The sequence below is a fragment of the Megalopta genalis genome, chromosome 2, assembly GCF_051020955.1.
Source record: "Megalopta genalis isolate 19385.01 chromosome 2, iyMegGena1_principal, whole genome shotgun sequence".
In the NCBI taxonomy this organism is placed as follows: domain Eukaryota; kingdom Metazoa; phylum Arthropoda; class Insecta; order Hymenoptera; family Halictidae; genus Megalopta; species Megalopta genalis.
This window is the reverse complement of record NC_135014.1, coordinates 4,708,658-4,729,432: the sequence shown is the minus strand read 5'-3', so window position 1 is coordinate 4,729,432 and position 20,775 is coordinate 4,708,658. Positions and strand designations below refer to the sequence as shown.

Below are 20,775 nucleotides of genomic sequence, written 5' to 3'. Positions count from 1 at the left end.
CATGCAAAAAAATACCATAGATGAAAACGTAATTAATAGAAAATATGGTATGCATACAGGAATTTTCCTCTTTACATTCATAAAGTGTGATGTTTTCAAATGTTTATAATACTATAAGAATACAAAACATCTTATTTTTAATAATCCATAGGATCAGTTTCTGTAAGAAATATTCGTCAAAATTGAGACTGAAAATTATTTGGGCACAAGTAGTATCGAGTATGACTAGGCTGACATGTTCGAGCATCGCTTACCGATTTCCCTTATACCTGGTACTATTTAAATCTCTTTTATGTAATGTTTAAAGAATATTCGGGGCGCACATAAAAATATTCACACACAAGAGACTCTCCTGCATTTATATCACGCCAAAGAAGTTTATTTAATATCACAAATATAGAAAACATACGATTCTTACCATATTCGTCATAAAATATAATGTACAATCCAGCATGATCAGCCTCAAAAAATTTAAAAATAGCGCCATTTCTGTGACGAGTGGCTCCGCTTTTGGTGAAATTTCGAAGCTTAGTTCGAAGGTCCGTACAGCACAAGCCAGACATGGTAGTGACAAAACGCTCAAATTTTTCGCCAAATTATCTGTACATGATAATACTGACGGTACAATAGTATCGATTGACACAAACGATGCCATTGCGTATTTCCCAGATTTTATTTACTCTGTCGGTGCATTCATTCCTCTACCAGTTTGAGCATTTTGCCACTAGGTGCGATAGGTGCGATTATATTTTTAGAAGCATATGATTCGTACCTCATTTAATATGACATCTTATGGCGACAGTGGTAAGAATGATGTTTCCTATATTTGTAATAATAATGAAACTTCAGAATCCCTAATTGCCAGATTTTATATGCCACTTTCCATGTACGTATTCTCTTTATGGCTAATTCAGCAAGAATCATCTTTGGCTGCAACAAATATTCGTTATATTAGCTATTATAAATTGTCTTTTCGACAAAAAATGGATGCAGAAAATTTCTCTGAAAATTTCTGAACCATTAAAATATTTTCTTAGTTCCCAAATCATCACATTTCCCCTTATTTTTGATGTATAAATTCTAATTGCAAAAATGGTTTAGTTCGGATGTTTCGCAACTAGATGGTTATACTGCTCCTGTGAAACGTAATTTAAAAAAATCGTTACTAGCTGTAATTATGGCAATCTCTATTGTAGGTCCGATGCGTAAAATCATTAAAAGAAACCGACTTTTTGCTCGCTTTGCTTGAAAAATCGCCCGATGCCCGTTCGCAGCATACTTTTGACCGCATTCCGCATAATGCGTAATTAACAGAAATATATTTTTTTATCGTTTCTCTGTGCCTGGAGCGCGAATAGCAGGGAAGAAGATTCACCGCGACAAACGAAGGGTGTTTATGGTTCGCGGGTTACGGGTTTCTGGGGGTTGAGGCACTCCGGGACCCACTTCCTGTGTGGTTTCTCGATCGCATCCCCCTTCTTCGTCGCGTGTGTGGTCCCGAGAGGGGATGGTACGGGGCGCGAAGGTGTTCGACGTGTGAAGAGAGCCATCGCGCGGTGACAAGCACGTTGCACGTCCATTCGTTCGATGATCAGGTGGTCGACTCGTCTGCGTTAAAACGGTCTCGCATCCGGAAGATTCCGCGTGGCCATTTTACCATCGGCGGATGCCGCCCCGCGATTCTCGGGACCGCTCGCCGACGTTCTCGTTCGCCGATCCCGGTCCTCTTCGTGCTGGCACCAGCAAGTCGCACGGAATCGTAGACGGAAGTCAACAGGTAAGGCGGTTCAAAACAGTGAGAGAGCGAGAGCGAGAGAGAGAGAGAGAGAGAGAGAGAGAGAGCGAGAGAGAGAGAGAGAGAGAGAGCGAGAGAGAGAGAGAGAGAGAGAGAGAGGGAGAGAAAGAGAAAACAAAGCGCAACACTAAACAAATCAAAAGCAAATGAGAAAACACTGAAACGACGGAAGGAAATATGCGAAACGCGGTGACAACACTCCCCACGGAAACCGTGCAGCTTCTTCTCCGATAGACGATTCTGCAGTGGCCATTTTCACGTACGGATATCTCTGAACACGAATTTTTCTTCTATTCATAGTTCTCCGTTTAAAATTATTCAAACTGTTTTTGGTGAAGAAGAAGAAGAAGAAGAAAGCTCTGAAGGCGTTTAAATTAGTGCTCTTGGAACGTGATTCCGCGATTGTAGACATCCGTGGAGTAATTCGAAGACGCCTGGGGCTACAGGTAAATTTGCTAGTTTTGTTGGAGATTCGTTGTTCGTTCGTTACGGACAAGTATGAAGAGTTTATCGCATTTGTTAGAAGTTGCATATTATTCTACGCACGACGTTAAAAATATGTTCCTTGGGATGTAACTCGGTTTAAATGTTTTACGAACTTTCGATTAATTCAGAGGAATACAAAAGAACAATGTGTCAATCTTCGATCGATACAAGTTAAAGTCTCGTACCATTCGAAACGATTCTGTTCGAGTTTAGAATCGTTTATTACAAAAATCATTAACTTATCATATATTTATTTTGTATATGAAAATTGTTGTTCTACTCGGTTTCTAAATATTCCGATTCATAATCCGCACTTGTTCAAGGAACAAGTTCCTCTACGTAGCCAATTTTCCACGGCGCGAAAGTTCGGCCGTTTTTCTTCGGATCGTTTCCGTTGAAAACCGAGCGTTTCTCGGCGATTTTGCTTAATTGTCCACCGTGGACGGTGAAGTGCGTAAAAATAAGCGCATCATGTTCTTGCTCCAGTCGCGGAACCATCTTTGCCGGATACCGAGGGGGAGAGCGCCTCATTAAACGCGGCACGGTCTTTGCGCGAAGAGTGTGTGTCGCCGCGCTTTCTTTATTTCGATCCACGGATTTTTCGTGCGTAAGTGACCACGCCTTCGCAAGCACACAGCAAACGAGAAACAAAACATAAACCAACCGAACGTTGTACGTAAAGTGGAACAGTAAACGAAAACGAACGAACAAAAAAAGAAAATACGAAAAAAGAACAAGAAAATGAGAAAAGGGTCGACGCGCGAGAAAGCAAAATATGTAATGATGAAAAATTTTCGTAATCGAACGGCAGGAAAAATTCAACGAGAGCGAACGAGAGTGGAAAGTACGATGGAGAATCGAAATTCTCGCGAGAATCGTGGGAGATCGGTCGGGTTTCGTTGAGTATCGCGTTCGGTGTCCGGTTCCTCCGGAGGTTCTTAGAGAATGGCGAGCCCGGTTGCTCCTGTAAATCGAAGATTCGCGATCCGGGTAAGACGAACGGTCGGATAAGTGGCTAAGTATCTCGCCGACGGATAAAAGGATAATCGAACGAAGGAACACAGTTGCCTATCGGTCTCTTGGACGTTTCCGACCACGGTCTGGGCGCGCGACGAGAAATTGGCTTCGTCTCTTAACAAGTTCTGGTTTAAGGTGTGTGAAAATGCCGGATACTAAGGCAATTGCACAGCTGACAATCACAACGTGAGCGGTTTGTTCGTTTACGCGGATCATCCGGGGGATAATGATTACAGAACAGACCTGGAGCATGATGCTGGACAGCGATGTCGCGGGCATCAATGAGTAAGTATTACGTGTGAACTTGCTTCCCTTTCTTCTATTCTCCGGCGTTTTTTTTTAATCGTTTCGATTTTATTTCACATGCGCGATAGCGCATCCGGGCACTGCGAGACGGAACGCTGTTTAAAATATAGGCTAAACAACGATCGTGATAAATAAGATTCGACCTTCGATATGAGCGGCTTATGGCGTTTCCTCTTGCATCCGCAGATGCATACGCTACTGTCCGACAATTGACAAAATTGCAGTAATTATTAAAACACAGATTTCTATCGAAATGTTACAAATCGATTTGCAGGAACGTCTTTTGCAGAAAATAAACTTGTTATTTTTATTCGAGCAGAAAGTTTTGTTTGCAGTTTGCTAGTTTAAAGATGGCGGAGGAGACGCGAGTCGCGGAATCTGTGGTTTAGTTACGGTGAATTATTTATTATTCGACAATATAGAATCATTCGGTGAATTCGTTTGGTCTTAGAGAGCGTGGGACCAAATCCGACGATTTATTCTTGGTAGACGATGTAGGATCGTTTCAATTTGACCATAATCATTCAAATCGTTAAAATTCGAAACGTGCCCGCACAAAAGCACACCGAGCACTCCATTGTAAAACAACAATAGGAAAACATCGGAGTGGCAAGGAATATGCATATTTTACGTATTTAATTTTGCTGAAACACGAATTTGTTACATAACGCGCCTGAGCTCGTGCGAAGGAATGCTCTTACGAGCATTTACATGTAGCAAGAAATATTGTCTAGTAATAAATAGTATTGAATTGTGGACAGTAGTTTCTACAATACATACATACATGCAAAGAAGACTGCATTGTTTCTTTGTTTAATGCGACACGTCATTAACACAATAACACTGTTCGGTAAGTTTCGCATTACCAGATGGTCCAACAATGATTTCACGCATTTGGTGGTACATTATAAATATATATATATAAATACAGGGTGTACCAAAAATGTCTCGCAATCCAGAAATGGGAGATTCCTGAGATCGTTCGAAGTAACTTTTCCCTTAACGAAGATGCAATCCGCGGTTTCGTTTACAAGTTATTAACGAAAAACACTGACCAATGAGAGGCGAGTTCGGTTGGCGCGAGGCGTCCCAGCCAACGAGCGCACGAAGCCCAGTTTCGCTCATTAGTTTGTTCGTCTCGCGCCAGCCGATCTCGCCTCTCATTGGTCAGTGTTTTTCGTTAATAACTTGTAAACAAAACCGCGGATTGTATTTTCGCTAAGGAAAAGGTTACTTCGAACGATCTCGGGAACCTCTCATTTCCTCCGGATTGCAAGACATTTTTGGTACACCCTGTATACACAAACACACGAACACACATCGTATGATACTTCATGAGCGCACTAGACGTGATCGTTCTTACTTTGGAATTATCCTGTGATCGCTTGGAATTGTATTTTTGATGGTCGATGTGAAAACTGTGTTGAGATCGATTTACGTGTCTCTTCTTTGTTATATGAATAAGTATGTGTGCACCGATCACATTGTATCGTCTGTGTACGTTACGAAGTTATTGTTATTCGTTGTCGTGCGATATTGTCGAGTACTCACTATCAACAATAGTGTACACTGTTATTTGTGTTCGTCCATTAAAGTTTCTTTAGCCACGTCGAATTCGTATGTTTTGATGGAAGTACGAAAGGGATTTCGTAATTGTTTTGATCGTCGAGAAACGTCGCTGTCTTGTAAATGTTAATAAAGAATCTCTTGTAAACTACGATGTATGTAATCGATTCTGTGTCGCTAAGAGAGTTGTAAAAATTGCTCAATCAATTTCGTAGGTCACCGATCGTTTTCACACACATCTGCCTTTCATTTCCTATTGGACTTTGCTTCCGTTGCAACGTTACTCGATATTACTTGTCCAGCGGTGTTAACGTGTTTTTTATCATCCTAAATGTGTTCGATGTTATCGTCATTCTTAAAGTTGTCTTTTTACGGAAAAATTCTTCAGTTTCGGCAATGCTCGCAGGGAACCACAATTTCTATGTAACCAAGCTTATCGTACAATATCGATAAGCGTCGACGGAATTTTTCTAAAAGGACAATTCGATATTGTTCAGTCTTTTTCGGCCACTCGTGAAAGTAACCACTAGATTGCAAATGTTATGTTCACCTCGATCGTTAACGATACAGCACATTGACTATATCCGTGGAAAAATTGACTTCCGAATATCAGCAAATCATTCTGTTTATCGAAAGAAAAATGGAAGGCTTTAGGCTTTAGTAATTATTGTATGTCGTTGTTCTGCGAACGCCACCCGGAGAAATGGTTGAATCTTTCTGTTAAATGTTCTCCGTAGACGGGTGAGATCAAAACTCGACAGCTAATCGGAGTCTGTTCTTGACGCCGATAGGTTGAGTATTTCCCCGAGGAAACAATTATGGATCAAGGCAGTGAAGAAGCTGACTTCCGAGAGGCTGGGCAGAGAAGGACTGGCGGCGTGGGAGGATCGGAAGTCCAGCAGCGATCCGGAAGTTCCAGACGACACAGAAACGGAGGAGGCGATCGACGACGATGAGACTCCGGGGGATCCGGAAGTGGACCTGGATGATCAATCTGTCGACGCCGAAGCCCAGACGCAGCGAGGTACCATTGTTTCATTTTTCTCGCACCGGTAGGGTAGATGTCCCGGTTTCCGCGCCTGTCCCAATTTCAGTGCCACCGGATTAAAAACGCATAGAAAGAAAAAACTGTTATACATATATAAATCGATGATCTATTTTTTTCTTTATCGTGTTCACCTATCAACATGTTAAAGATTCAGGGAGAGGTAATTACATTTTTCCACGTGTTAAAATGTAATAAACATTTTTCAATCGACGGTACAGCAGTTCCGAGGCGCTTAAGTAATACACGTCTTGTCAAAAATCGTAAGAAACGTTCGCTGAAGTTTTTCGTATAAACGAACGATTAACGTGATGCGCGTCGTACAAAACGCATATCGTGTCGTCATTTGGTATTAACAACGATAAAAGAAACGGAACACCGAGCGTGCATATTTTTATATTTTTAATATAAATCCAGAAATAGGATCAGATTGTAGAGAACAGGTCTGAATTAGACCGCGTAATCGAACCTGACCGCATTTTCATCAAACAATTGAAAAATCGTGCATCAAATACGTGCACGGAAATATGAAAAGGCACAGAATTATGTGCCGAGCTCCTGGAAGGGCACAGAATTAGGGTCAGAAACACCTTTTCTTATTTCATTAACACTAGATTTACGGAACCCGTCGAAACGACTGGTCGCTAATTTTTTCATTTACGATTATGCATATCGTAAAGATACATTTATGAGTTATTTATTCAATTTATATGTTACTTACGGCAAATGTTACAATAATATTATTGTTACTTTTGTGCTCCCTAAATCTAGTGTTAAAAACTATTATTAAATGACTAATTTTTCTCATGCAAGAAAATACGTTTAAAAACAAAAATGTCCGAAAAATTGAAATATATTTTTGGTACATTAAATGAAAATTATAGATATAAAATGACAGTTTCGGCAAAGCAAAAATTGGCTTAAAGGCACGGAAACTGTGACACCTACCCTAACAAAATTCAACCCCCGAACATATCGAACTCGAGTTTCCCGAAGATCGTTTCATCGACCAGCCATTATTTTCTCGATCACGAGTTAGAATCTCGCCTCGTTTCAGATGTATTCAAGAAAGGGGTCCTCTACAAGGGAATATTCTGTCCGTCGCTCTCGAACAGCTTCCACAGCAAGAAGCTCGAGACGTCCTACCTTCATTATTCGAATCGTCAAAGACAGAAGTCGTTGATCATGCTCAACATCGTTGACCTGAGCCTAAAGGTACGCCAGCATCTTCCGCACTACGCTTTCCCTGTTGCGCTATAATTTGTTGCCAATTAATTGGAACCTCGTGCAACCGATGTTTCAAGAGCGGGCAAACGCAACAAGTATTCTCTCCAATCCGATGCGTTTCTTCTGTTTCACGCGTCGCCATACGCAGATCGTTCTGTTGGCAATATGGCTGTGGCAAAGGGACGAGGACAGCGCCGGTTTGATCGAGTCCTTGTCCTGGGCGTCCTGTTGCATGGCGGCGAATATGGTAGTCTGCATTCTCGGCTGGTGGCGATGTTTCTCCAATAATTATTTGTACTGGGCTTCCATATTCACTTGGTTACTGATCAATTCGCAAGGTGACGACGCATCATCCCCTAATTACCCGGCGAAAAACCAGACGTCCTCTGTCCTTCGTTCTCGTCGATGATCGTAAAATGGAACGAATACATCGTAAACGAGCAATCCTTTCGATCTCGCGCGTGTACAATTAATGGACGAATCGAATTTGGACCTAGAAAATACCGATTGGAAGAATTCGATCTTCGTTGTCCGCAAAAATCAACGAATCTTTTTCGCGCATCGACCGAATTATTCGATCTCGTAGAAACAGTGGAATCGGTCGGACATTTTATTCCACTTTTGACTCTCGTTTCGTACTGTGAGCCCTCCGCTGTTTGCGGTAGCTTTAAAGTCGCATACCTATTTATCATGTTTTCTAGCCTGATTTGCCACAATGTAACAAAAATATTTTGCTCTATGGTTTCTCCATCGTGTTCGTGGAAATTATCAAAATTCAATCTCTCTAAACTTGTCGTTTCACATGCAAAGATCGACATCTCCTGGTTTCGCGTTATACAAAACCCTCTTTTTTTACTCGCATAAGAAGTTCGGATTACAGAGGGTTTAACTGATATTGAAATCGAGCCGATAGAATTTTTGACAAGCGCAAGAATTTTTTCGGTCGCGAAGAACGATATCGCGCGAACCTGTTGATCCTCGTCGAACGTGAAACGAGAGTTTCCAAACTATCGTGGAACGAGGCAGAATTTTCGAGCAAAAGGAACAGCAGGACGATCTGTTTCGGTGGATTCTGTCAAAAATCGACGTTTCGATTCGACAGCGAAGCGTGAACGTTCGCGAGCGGATTTTTATTCGATCCCGGACCGAAATGAAAAAAATTACGAGACTCGGACAAGGGCGCCGGTTTCCTCTCTGTGTCCGCGGTCGGATCGTATCTCGGTTTACCGAATAGAGTTTTGCTCCAGTGGCTCGTGCGTTGGCGGTCCAGCGAATTGCTTGAACGTCCAGCGGACCGTAGAGAGAGAGAACGCGGTAGAACCAACTTATATTGTCCCGGGCATGGGTTACTATCGATTGGCGATCCCGTCGGCGGTATTTAATGCGGACGGACCTGTCGGGGTCTATGGAAAATATCGTTTGCCTCGTAGCTCCTGTCGTTTTTGCAAGCGCGCGTAGCAACTTTGAGTAATTTGTTGAAATTTCCGTGTCATGCAATGTTGCTGCCATTCCGACCCTCTTTTCCTTCTCACCGTTTCATCGTACAATACTTCACTGGAATTATTAAGTCGAGTTATAAATAACTTGGACGTTTACTTTACTTTTTTCTTTTCTTTTATTTATTTCGAACTCTTATCTATTTAGTGAAATATCTCGTAGAGTGGATAGACTCGAACAATAGATTCTACCTAGCTGCATCGGAAGTTATTCATGACTCGACCTAATTGTATTTAGACGGTAATTTCTTTGATCGAGATTAGCTTCCTCAACCGCGTGCGTTACTTCGACGAGTTTGACCCGTGCGATGAATACTTCTAATCCGTTGAGAATGAATTTCGTTGTCTCAAGTCGGAATAAAATCTTGTTCCGCATTCGTGTCTATCAAATAAATCAATGTGCACAAATATATCAGCATTCAAGTAAATGTAGTCGCACAATAAATACGAATCTTATATTTCTTATACGATATTATTGCAATCGGAAAGTGACTATTTGACAGCGATTGTCAATTTGTCTAACGCACAATTGCGTCTTTCGATGCATGCCCTTCGATCGAGTAGAGTGATCAAAATTGATATTTCGCTTCTGCCGTCGGAATTTGTTCTTAAAAATGTCTATGTTTCCGAATCGAAACGAAAGTAGAAATACGAAACGATGTTGAAGAAACACGTCTATCGGTTCTTAAATCGTCGAGTAATTTCAGAAAATAATCGAATTTGCTACGCGCGAACAGATATTTCTACGAGCGTGAAAGGATGCCGACGATGCGGACCGTCGTCCGACAAGATGGCGGGCGCATACGCTAACCGATGTGAATTGCAGGTTTTATAGGGGCCGGTCTAGACTTCGCTAGCCAACAGCGACTAATGTGGTATATTTTGTTTGTCGTGTATGCACCGTACGCCATGCTGCCGTTGCCATTGAGATGGTGCGTCCTCGCCGGTTATGGGACAGCATTGACCCACATGGTTCTGGCGGGAATTACCTTATTACGAGATCCCACACACGTAAGGATCCTTGGTCTACGTCCTACGTTCTGCTTCGCGGTATTGCCTCCTTCCCCAAAACTAAAAAGGACCATGTCCGACCAGTTCCGAGGCCAGTGTTATTCGAATCGTTTAAAAATTAAACAGTCCGATCTGGAAATGTGGAAAATTGTGAAACAATTCATGCGCGAGCGAAGTAGCTCGGCTATAATGCAAATCTTTCGTTTTGCAGTCGTACCGAGGCGTTCGAGGATCGTATTATCGTATTATAGGCTGAGAATGGCTAGCAGATGGGATAAGGCGGCCGATTACTCTGTAACCGTCAATATATACCTCAGGCAGCATGTGCTTCGCACCTTTTTCTGAGCATTTGCCTGCAATAAAAACGAGACGCATACCAGTTCTTTAAACTGGTTTTATCGACGGAACGGTCCGAGTTTCGTAAGAATTGTGTGCTGCTTCGTTAATTACAGTCGTCGTTGCGATAATAAACTTAAAAAACGGTGAACTTCTATCGTGCCTTGAAGTCCTGCAGGCCACTTGGCTACGGTTCCCAAGTTTTTTAAGCACAATAAAAAGTGACGATGCTTTTGAACAGCTCGAAGCAGGGGCGCACAGAGTTTCGCGACTTTCATTTTCCAGGTAGACAAATCTTTTCACCGATTACGGTGTGACCTCAGTCTCGAATTAATACAATTTTCCCTCGAGATTTTTTAGTCGCGAATTTACGAACGTTTTCCAAGGGTCAAGGACATTGTTCTTTAAGGACCGTTCTTTACGATTCCTGCGTCGATCTCCCTTTTGTTTACACGCCTTCTCGATACTTCCGCCCGATTTTGCAGCTTCTTCGTCCGTTTATTTTACTTTTAAATACACGCCGTTTTGCTATTGCAGCTGCACGATGTCGCGTGCATAGTTCGAATGCTAACGACCAACGTGCTTCTTTATCTTGCAATGAATCTAGCTGGCATGTACACTAAGTATTTGACAGACAGAGGACAGAGGCAGGCGTTCCTCGAGACGCATCGATCCCTCGAGACCAGGCAGAGGACACAGAATGAGAACAATCGACAGGAGAAGCTGCTGCTGTCCGGTGAGACACGAATCATTTCCGAAATAATATCTGGAGGACAATGAGACGACCTCTTCGCGACGAAACATCAACTTGATGCGAAATATTCCGATACGACTTGACCGAAAATCATTCAGTCCGCCTACAACAATTTTAGACTACTTATATATATATATATAAAGTGATCTTTTCAGGTTGCGTAGCTTTACGTTCGATTTTTTTCAAATCGTCTTTGGAGACGTAGCTTTTACAACGGTCTGGACTCTGAGGAGAATAGCTCGGTTCTCCATGGTCGATTTCAAACATGGAGCAATTTCTTTAGCTTCGAAGAGGAACTATTCTCGGTGAAAATATTTTCTAACAGATTGCTAAAACGAGAATCAAGCACCTACTAGACTTGCTAAAATAAGAACGAAGTGCTAGACTTGCTGGAATAAAAATAAAGTATTAGACATACTAAAATAAGAATATGTCGCCGGACCTGCTAAAAATTACGTTAATTAATCTTTTTGTCCCGGTCCGAACGTACCGTGTGTTACAATTAAGCGACAGCAATTCGCCGTCTCGAGGCAACGAGAATGAAGGATCGTGTTTCGCAGTCGTCGAGTCGACCGCGAGCGGTACCGGTGTTAAAAATGAAGTTCATTATTCCGCGATTCCTGCGTCGAGCCACGGTTGCTCCCATAAATATACACGGTGCTCGTAATTACGTATCGCGTCGAATATATTTACAGATACCGTCGAGCGCGATCTATAAAGACGCAACAACGGGGGTCGCGTCGGCAAGCAAGCAAGAAAGCAAGCAAGCAAGCAAGCAAGCACGGGGTTCGCCGGCGCGTGTAACTTGCTCAGCCGAGTGTCAAAAAGGGTCACTAGACACTTTCACTCGATTGCGCCAGATACATGGTTTACCGATAGCCTGTCGGTGCTTCGCTTTTATAATACTATCGATCTCTCTCGGCGATGATTCGTTTAGGGAGAACATGCAAAATACGACGGAACGAATGGCGGCTGGCTCGTCAGAGCCTGCTGTGCAGTTTCCGTCGAGCCGAATGCCATACTCTTGACGCTTTATCTACCGGAAGCTTGAATCGAATCTTCGATTGCTGTGCCCTGCTCGGGGAAAAACAGAACGATCTTTCTCTACGCGATATAATCCAAAACGAAATTATCAATGCCGACCGTTCGCGTCGCTAAACAATTTATTGAGCACCTTTTTCATTTGTAAACCACAATCGTGGACAAATATATGCGGACACTTTTTAAAACGGAATAACTTCTCTAAGATTGGACCGAACGATGTGAAGTTTTTTTTTTTTTTTTTTTTTTTTAAATGACAGAACGACGAAGAAGTTAAATAATCGGGTTCCTTAACTTTTTTAGCCGAGCATCTAATATCGAGCTTGTACTGTTATCGATATTTTTGACACAATTGCAAGAAATTTATATAATGCAAAAGAAAAATACAATCTCACCGAGAAGCTAGTTCGAACAGACAGTAATTGTGTATGTGCTTCTAATTTGATGTCCCTCTGAAATTCGTGTATCTACACAGATTTCGTATTTTCGTTAAAAACGAAGAGGGAAGCGGGTGCGAGGGAAAAAGGAATAAAAAAATGTTAGGCGAATTAACAAATATCCGGGATGTTTAGAATCAGCATGAACATTGAATTCGGTGCGTGTCTGTTATAGTTCTGCCCGATTTCGTTGCGAAAGAAATGATTTGCGATATCGCCCGCGAAACGGCTCGAGGCGGCACGATCTCCTTCACGCCGAATCAATTTCACAGAATCTACATTCATCGTTACGAGAACGTTAGCATACTCTTCGCGGACATCAAAGGATTCACTGGTACGTGTTCCCAATTTTTAGCCAACGCGAACGAACAGAAATTTCGTTACTCTCTTATCTCTCGATCTTCTATCCACCCGTCGATTACAATAGATTTTCAGTCGCTGTACGTAAGTACGCCTCTCGACAAAAGACAATTGCTTCCTACCTAAAAGACGGTAGTCTCCGTTATTTTAGTTGGACGGAGCGCCCGCGATCGTTGTAGTCTTACATTGCCCATCCCGTTGTTAGTGCTTCTTTTCTGTCAAATTCTTGCGAGGAGAGAGGCATAGTTGGTTGTTCGAGATACATATGTGGTTAAATCGATTGAATTGAATTCAGCGTTGGCTAGCCACTGCAGCCCTCAGGAGCTCGTCAAGGTGCTGAACGATTTGTTCGCCCGATTCGACAAACTCTCCGCGGAGAATCATTGTCTCCGAATAAAATTGCTCGGCGACTGTTATTATTGCGTTTCCGGGCTGCCGACTGCCAGAAGCGATCACGCTCATTGCTGCGTCGAAATGGGCCTGCACATGATTAAAGCGATTAGGGACGTCCGATACACGACCAAGGTAATCGAATGCTGTTTTTTAAATGCGTCTAATAACGATTAACGTTCAACGACTGTTTTCTTCATTTTCCGAAGAATCTGTGTGCAAACTTATTCGCTAGAAAATAACGAGAAAGTAACGAGACAAATGGCAGATCTTTTAAACTGTTATAACTAATTACTTTAAAGTGAATGGTAATTTTAGCTGCATATCAGTTGTGCGAGTCACTGTTATCGCTTTGTAGGAAACGATACGAAAAACTGTATTAAATAATTTTCTAATGGAACAACTGTGACGGGAAGACGAATTTTGACAAATGGACGTTTGCGCAGGTCGATCTGAACATGAGAATTGGGATCCATAGCGGCTCGGTTCTGTGCGGTGTGCTGGGTCTTCGAAAATGGCAATTCGATGTCTGGTCCTACGACGTGACATTGGCGAATCATCTCGAAAGTGGAGGCATTCCTGGGTAATTTTCTCCTCTCTAATTAACGCAAGCAAAGAATTTATTAATTTATCAAGTAGATAGTTTCGGTGGTATCGCGATCGGAGAACTCGAATATCGCATTGTTCGAAGACAAGTGACATTTGAAATTCACTCGATGAAATTGAAACTAAGATAAAAGTCATCATAGTGGACGATGTATTATTAGGTCGAGACATAAATAACTTCCGTTTCTTTAACAGATATTTGCTTTGCTTTGCTTTGCTTTTCAGCCATCTTTTTGTTCTTTTTATTTTATTTTATTTATTTTCATCTATTTAGCGAAAGCAAAAACTCTGTCCCGATCACGCATAGTGGGTAGTTATTTACGACGCGACCCAATAACTCTTTTTGCGCGACAAACATCCTAGTAAAATTCATAAAATTCGTTCGCGAACATGCAACGGTTAAAATAAATGTTGAGAATCGATTAAACATTATTGCCGGTCGCATGTGCGACACACAACGTGTTAACGACTCTCGAGTCGACGCGAATTTTTTAACCGGCAAATCACTATTGTTTCTCGCGTTCCAGGAGGGTGCACATCTCGGAGGACACATTAAATTGTCTGAACGACGTTTACGACGTGGAGCCGGGGAACGGAGTCGACAGGGACAATTATCTGAAGGAGAGGAACGTGGTGACATACTTGATCAAACAAGTGGAGCCGTTGCGATCGAGGAGGAGGTATTCCTCGCGGCCAAAAATATGGTCGGAGGAGGATGGCGGCAAGAGTAAAAAGAGCTTCAAATTGAACAACCCTCTGGCCGCGAATAGCAACGCTCCAAATTCCTCGACGGAGGACGACATCGGTGTCGACTGGACTCCGGAAATTCCGTTCGAAAACGTGCGTAAAAATATGAAACTTCGCTGTTAGGACAAGCTTCGAGCGGGTAAATAGTTTCATTGAAAATTGTGTCGCCGTAGTTGAACACCGCGACGTCGGTCAGCAACTTGGAATCGGAGTACCTCGAAGAAGAAAACGGCAGCAAGAGCAAAACCGCTCAGGCTGAAAAGCTGAAGGCTGCCGGCCTTGAAACCGCGAGCAACAAGCGCATGAGATCGGCGAACATAAACGCCTGGACTTTGCGTTACAATGACGAAAGCCTAGAATCGAAGGTGAACTCATCGACTCCATCTTTTAGTATTATTTAGTATATATATATACTGTTCAGTATATTAAATTTAATCGAAATCGATTGATCTTGACACGAGCTTTTAAGCGATTAAAGATCGCGAAAAATCACAGTTTTTCACGAATTACAAGCAAAAACAGGTAATTTTTACATATTGCAGTGGTGCGACGACCGATTTCGATGAAATTTTTCAGCATGCAAATAAGTTACCGAGAACTACAAAATGCATTTTTTAAATTTCCGTTACGAGCTCGGATAAAAGAGTTGAGAAAACATCTGCTCGTATCATAGAAAACTCTAGTCGGTCTACCAATCTTAAAAAAAGTTATTCCGTTTGAATAGGCGTTGACGTACTTTCCGAGGCGACTGCAAAGAAAATACAACATACTTTCAAATTCCTTAATAGTTTGCCTGTTTTGCATTTGATCTACCAATCTGTCCGCTGAACGCATAAAGTCCGTAGTCTACCGTTAAACCCGATGTCGCCAACTTCATTTACAGTTCGGCCAGCTGCGCGAGGACATGTTCAAATCGAACATGATCTGCTGCTTCGTGGTCTGGATATTCATCGCCATCTGCCAAGCCGTTATTTTACCCGAGTAAGCCTCTAACAAGTATCGCAGCTCCGATCGATAGTTCTCCAATGATTCCAACGGTTCGTTGTCTTTCCAGCTGTACAGTCCTCCTGTTATCCTTGCTGTTAACAACGCTGATCCTGGTGGCGTCGATCGTCCTGGTGATGGCAGAGGAGTTTAAAAGCCTGCCGACCTACCTGCAACACGCCTCGTCGATGTTGGTGCACAACAAACGACATCGGACCATCTTCATCTGCATCGTGATCAGTCTGATGGCTCTGACGTCGATCGTCGGCGTCCTCGCTTGTCCGACGTCGATCCGACGATATCCGGAAGCTCTCGTTCTCGAGCAGCAACAGTTGGTCACGCCGACCTTGAAGCCCGAACGTTTGGTAGCACCCACGGCTGGTCTTGATCAGTTTATATTGACCTTTTTAGAGGCAGCTCTTCGGGACGAGTCGTCGGAAGATCGAGATCGCGTCACCGGGGAAAATCGGACGGAGTTCAGCGGATCCAACGATATCGAGATGGATCTAGCCAGGATCGATGGCGGAGCTCGGCCGTCGAGGCGACGGAGGGAGAAAGGATTCTTCAGGTTCCGTTCAAAAATCCAACGAACGTTGTTCTTTGAAATCAGCGAGCGGTTAATTAGGACTGTTAAACGATCGAACGAAACTGCGTACAATTTGTTCTTGTGTATGAACAGTTTAAGAATCAATAGATCGTCGTATTTTATCTAGGTTCGGCAGGGAAGAGGTCGTCTCGAGGAAGATACTGTCAGCGACGGAAGCCGAAGCCGAAGCTCTGTACTCTTCGGATTACGATGACGAGCTTCTCATAGAAACGACCTGCGTACGGCCGGAATACATCGTTTTTACGTGGATCTTGTGCTTGATCGCGCTCGCGTCGGCCCTGAAATTGTATTATCTGGTGAAAACAGCCTTGGCTACCATCATCGTGTCGGTATACGCTGTCCTCATCCTGGTGGTCTGCAAGGACTTCTTCACGATCTCTGACAAAGAGAAGAATCTGTTAGTTCGATCCCGATTTCGCGCGAGAATACGGTTTACAAAATAAGCAATTTCGCGAGATCGTTTCGTTTTTTATTTTCCAGAACGTCCATTCCGCTCTCGGCGCAGATGTTGACGTTCATGTGCGTGTTCCTCGTGATGGTCACGTATCACGGACGATTAGTGGAGGTGACTTCTAGATTGGACTTCCTCTGGAAACAGCAGGCCGAGAGGGAGCTCAGCGACATGATCGAGTCGCGGCACAATAATATGCAACTGCTGAAGAACATCCTGCCGGATCACGTGGCTCATCATTTCCTGACGCAGGAGCGGGCGCCAGAGGTCCATTGCATTCCAGTCTAATTGAACACCTTGCTGTAAAAACTGAACACATTCGAGTAAAATCGTGCTGTTTAAAGTTTTACATACACAGTGGTTTTGCATCAAGATCTTCAATTTTTAATCACTAAAATTCACTACGTTATCATTGGACCGCAGATTTTATGCATATATAGCAAATATAGCAAATATAGAAACACAGAACAGCGAAGACAAAAGAAAAAGAATGGAAAAATATTGCAGCATTACTTTCGCTGTATCGACATCGTTAAAAGAAGACATACATTTTTATTTGGTTTCTGTTCGACACGATAGCGAGAGATGACGATAATTTCTATCTTGCATATAAAGATCCGCGGTCTAGTTATCGTATTGAATAAAAAATTGACCATCTGTTCCTCCTTCTCAGCTGACCTCGTCCGAAATACTTCATTTCTCGACGAGTTTCCTGAGCAAGATGAACATCCATGTTAATTCCAAATCCCACGAAATAATATCTCATTGTTTAATATTCTAGACAACTGGCAGGATTACCGACAATTTCTTCTGTAATATAATTAACAGGAACTGTACTCGCAGTCTCGGGACAAAGTGGGCGTGATGTTCGCTAGCGTCCCGAACTTCACAGAATTCTATTCGGAGGACGTGAACAAAGGGATGGAGTGCATACGTTTACTAAACGAAATCATAGGTAAAAACCGTCGTATCGATTCGAAGAGGCTTTTGTCACGATTTATGAGTAATTTTGATCCAAGTTCGCACCTGAATTTTCAGCCGATTTTGACGAGCTCCTCGACGAGAATCGGTTCCATTGTATCGAGAAGGTCAAGACAGTCGGTGCGACTTATATGGCGGCTTCGGGTCTGAATCCTACCGAAAACGTAATATCATTCTATACAGGTTATTTGTAATTTTTCAAAATGATTTTCGAACTCGTGAATACGATGTTTCTCTCATCAGGACAAACACAAGGACGATATGGAGCATCTTTGCCGATTGGTGGATTACGCGGTAGCCATGCGGCTTCGCCTCGAAGATGTGAACATTCATTCGTTTAACAATTTCGATTTGAGGGTGGGAATCAGCTGTGGACCGCTGGTCGGCGGTGTAATCGGGGCACGGAAGCCTGTGTTCGATATTTGGGGCAACACCGTTAACTTGGCTTCGCGTATGGACTCGACCGGTGTCATGGGCAAGATCCAAGTTCCTCTAGATATCGCCAGGGTAACTAGTGGAACGGCTAAAGTCTCGCCATTTCATTTATTAACCCTTTTCGATCACATGTCGGGCCAGACTCGACGCGTTGACTTTTACATGAATTATATTTATTAGTTATATGTACACGGTACGCAAGAACAATTGTAATATTTCTGATGTGTTCTAAATAGACCGCAAAGTTACCTGTAGGAATACGTTTGAATTCTGTAACAGTACGGTAAATCCGAGATAAGACGATCGTGATTTTGTGTTTCACACGAATGAACGCTAATTCACTTTTATAGGGGTTCTCTGGAAAAGTGTAGAGAAAATCGCATGGTTTCGTTTGGAAAGATCATCGATGACCTTCGAATCTCATAAAATAATGTTTCTATAGTTAGATGTATCCCTCCCGGCGGAGTAACTTTGTCCTGAGCAGGCTTATGTTTTATTTTATGCACCCTATGGCGGTAATGCCGAGCCACGTGTATTTTTATAATTATTTTTGCTTCGCGAAATGATTATTTACCTGCTGCGTAACATTTAGTTGCAGAGATAGTCGATGGTACTGATACTATTTAAAATAATAAAAATGATGTTTGTAAGTATGCATTTGGTAAGAAATTTGTTTTTGTTCGATAGTTTTTGGAGTCGAGAGGATACCAGACGCAGAAGAGAGGGTTCATCGAAGTGAAGGGGAAAGGGACCATGGAGACGTACTTCGTTCTGGGCAAGGGAAGCATGGAGGAGCAAGGCTCGACGAAACATACGACAAGATGTCGAAGTCTCGCGGCCGTCGTGTATGGTGTCGTACAAGCACGACGCAAGCAAATGCGAGCTCTTCGAAGGACATAATAAGTATAGTAATCGGCTTTTTTTTCTCGATTTGCTAGTGCCTAGATGCTAAAACGGTTCATTTCCTTCGAAGTAAGAGAACAATTGAAACGAGAAACACACAAACCGAGTTTCGCTGGCTTCGATAATAAGAATGGAACAATAGATATCGAAATTTTTGTCTAATTATCAAATGGACATGCCGTTACCATTAATTTCTAATAATATATGTTGCACAAGTGACGTTCAATATTGCGTCTTGTGGGGATCTCATAAGCCTTCGAAGACTATCCAGTATTTAATCGAGGACTGTCTTGTTATTGGGTTCTCAACACATTTTCAATTCCTTTTCTTGGTAAATTTTCGAGATCATTCGTTCTTTCTCTTACTGGACAGCGAGAGTTCTGGACCGTTTGAAGTACCTCACCCTCTAATTAAAATAAAATCTTCGTAATACGGTAAGGACCTGCGAATAACAACTTAATAACCGATAATAATTTAATTTCTCGAATGTCCGGTTAATGCGTTAATTGCTTCGCTTTAATTTCTCTCAAAGTTGTAACCCTTTCGGAGCATAGTTTCATCAAACTTAATCGGTGTTACCCACGGCAATGCTACGAAATTATTTTTTCGCATTCGTTTATCGACGCTCGTTTCAATAATCCGCTCGTGCTCTTGTTTTTAGACAATTTATCCGTGAAACTTAAATCGAAAAATACCAATGATACGATTTCTCGATCATTTTCCAGAGGGTTGCAACGAAGGCGTTATTTCGCGATTAAAAAGAAAAGACGGCAAAGAGTATTTATTTCTATAGCAATTTAAGAATTTCTAATCGATGCATTCGATTAATGTGTATGAAATTATTTCCTTCGATCTCGCGGTGTCGATTAAATATAATATGTAAGGCTCGACGAGTGTAAGGTTCACAGAAATTGTATCTACATCTAGCCAAGCAATAATGCCACAGTTGATCGCGTAACAAATAAAATTAACAAAGAGAAACAATAAAAAGAGAACAACAACAACAAAAATAACACATCCAAAACGATGAAAACAATTTCTGTTTGCGAAGGAACAGGGACTCTGAAACCGAAAGAATAAATTTCTTTTTAATACAACCGGACTACGGACGTTTTCTTTCATCATCTTTCAAGCTCTTGTCCTATACTTAAAAAAATAAGTCACTAAATAATAATACTTGAATTCCTTTTACCACAGAAATTTAACAGCCAAAAATATATGAAAAAAATTGATTTATTACTACAGATAAAGAGTGCAAATGATTCTTGCCATATTTTTCAGCTTAAAATTTAAAATTAGCGGCAAATGATCGAAATAAATTTGTCGTATATACATAATGAAGGGTCGCAGGGAAACATTAATTATGTCAATATCATGGCATTGAAAAATATCCCAAGAAAATTTTATTTATTGCCAAAAATAAAGAATTTAATTCAAAATTCAGCTGAAATCATGGGCGCCTGAAAATTTGGAAATAACGCCATTTGCGGCAAAATCTGTTCGATGTCCGTACAGCGCCAATTGGAATATTGGTAAAACATTCAAACTGTTAGCCATGTTATCAATGGTCGATTCTGGTTAACAGTTTGAGCGTTTTGCCATTACATCGATTGATAATGGCAAAGAACCTTGTCGATTGTCTCAAATGACGCCAGTTTCAAATTTTCAAGCGTACGTAACTCCAGCCGGATTTTACATTATTCTTTCCATTTTTGACAATAAATAAAACTTGGTTGCAAGATGTAGATGCGGTAAATTCTCCCGAACAATCCTATGACCTTGGTTTCATTGTTT

The 20,775-nt window shown here is 42.0% G+C and overlaps 1 protein-coding gene across 5 annotated transcripts; it reads left to right on the top strand.

Annotated features, from left to right (window-relative positions):
- Window positions 1-1,533: 1,533 nt before the first annotated feature.
- Window positions 1,534-20,083, top strand: Adcy8 (adenylyl cyclase 78C). 5 transcript variants are annotated; one of them, XM_033483704.2, is made up of 20 exons: window positions 1,534-1,777; window positions 3,535-3,583; window positions 5,968-6,194; window positions 7,273-7,430; window positions 7,591-7,780; window positions 9,765-9,949; window positions 10,823-11,021; window positions 12,693-12,851; window positions 13,173-13,402; window positions 13,714-13,850; window positions 14,401-14,713; window positions 14,794-14,985; window positions 15,504-15,601; window positions 15,675-16,172; window positions 16,318-16,608; window positions 16,692-16,929; window positions 17,491-17,617; window positions 17,701-17,807; window positions 17,887-18,150; window positions 18,766-20,083. In XM_033483704.2, exons 2-20 carry the CDS (start codon window positions 3,549-3,551, stop codon window positions 18,976-18,978), a joined length of 3,861 nt encoding a protein of 1,286 aa, XP_033339595.2. In that variant the 5' UTR covers window positions 1,534-1,777; window positions 3,535-3,548; the 3' UTR covers window positions 18,979-20,083. The 5 variants fall into 5 exon arrangements, with proteins under 5 accessions (XP_033339595.2, XP_033339594.2, XP_033339592.2 ...); XM_033483703.2 differs by having other exon boundaries at window positions 5,962-6,194; XM_033483701.2 differs by having other exon boundaries at window positions 3,434-3,583; window positions 5,962-6,194.
- Window positions 20,084-20,775: the final 692 nt, after the last annotated feature.

Bases quoted from the DNA above. Each gene is read 5' to 3' on its own strand.
- Adcy8 (XM_033483701.2), top strand. From the start codon at position 3,525: ATGATTACAGAACAGACCTGGAGCATGATGCTGGACAGCGATGTCGCG. The intron at 6,195-7,272 runs GTACCATTGTTT...GCCTCGTTTCAG, and splicing joins CGAAGCCCAGACGCAGCGAG to ATGTATTCAAGAAAGGGGTC. The intron at 17,808-17,886 runs GTAATATCATTC...TTCTCTCATCAG, and splicing joins GTCTGAATCCTACCGAAAAC to GACAAACACAAGGACGATAT.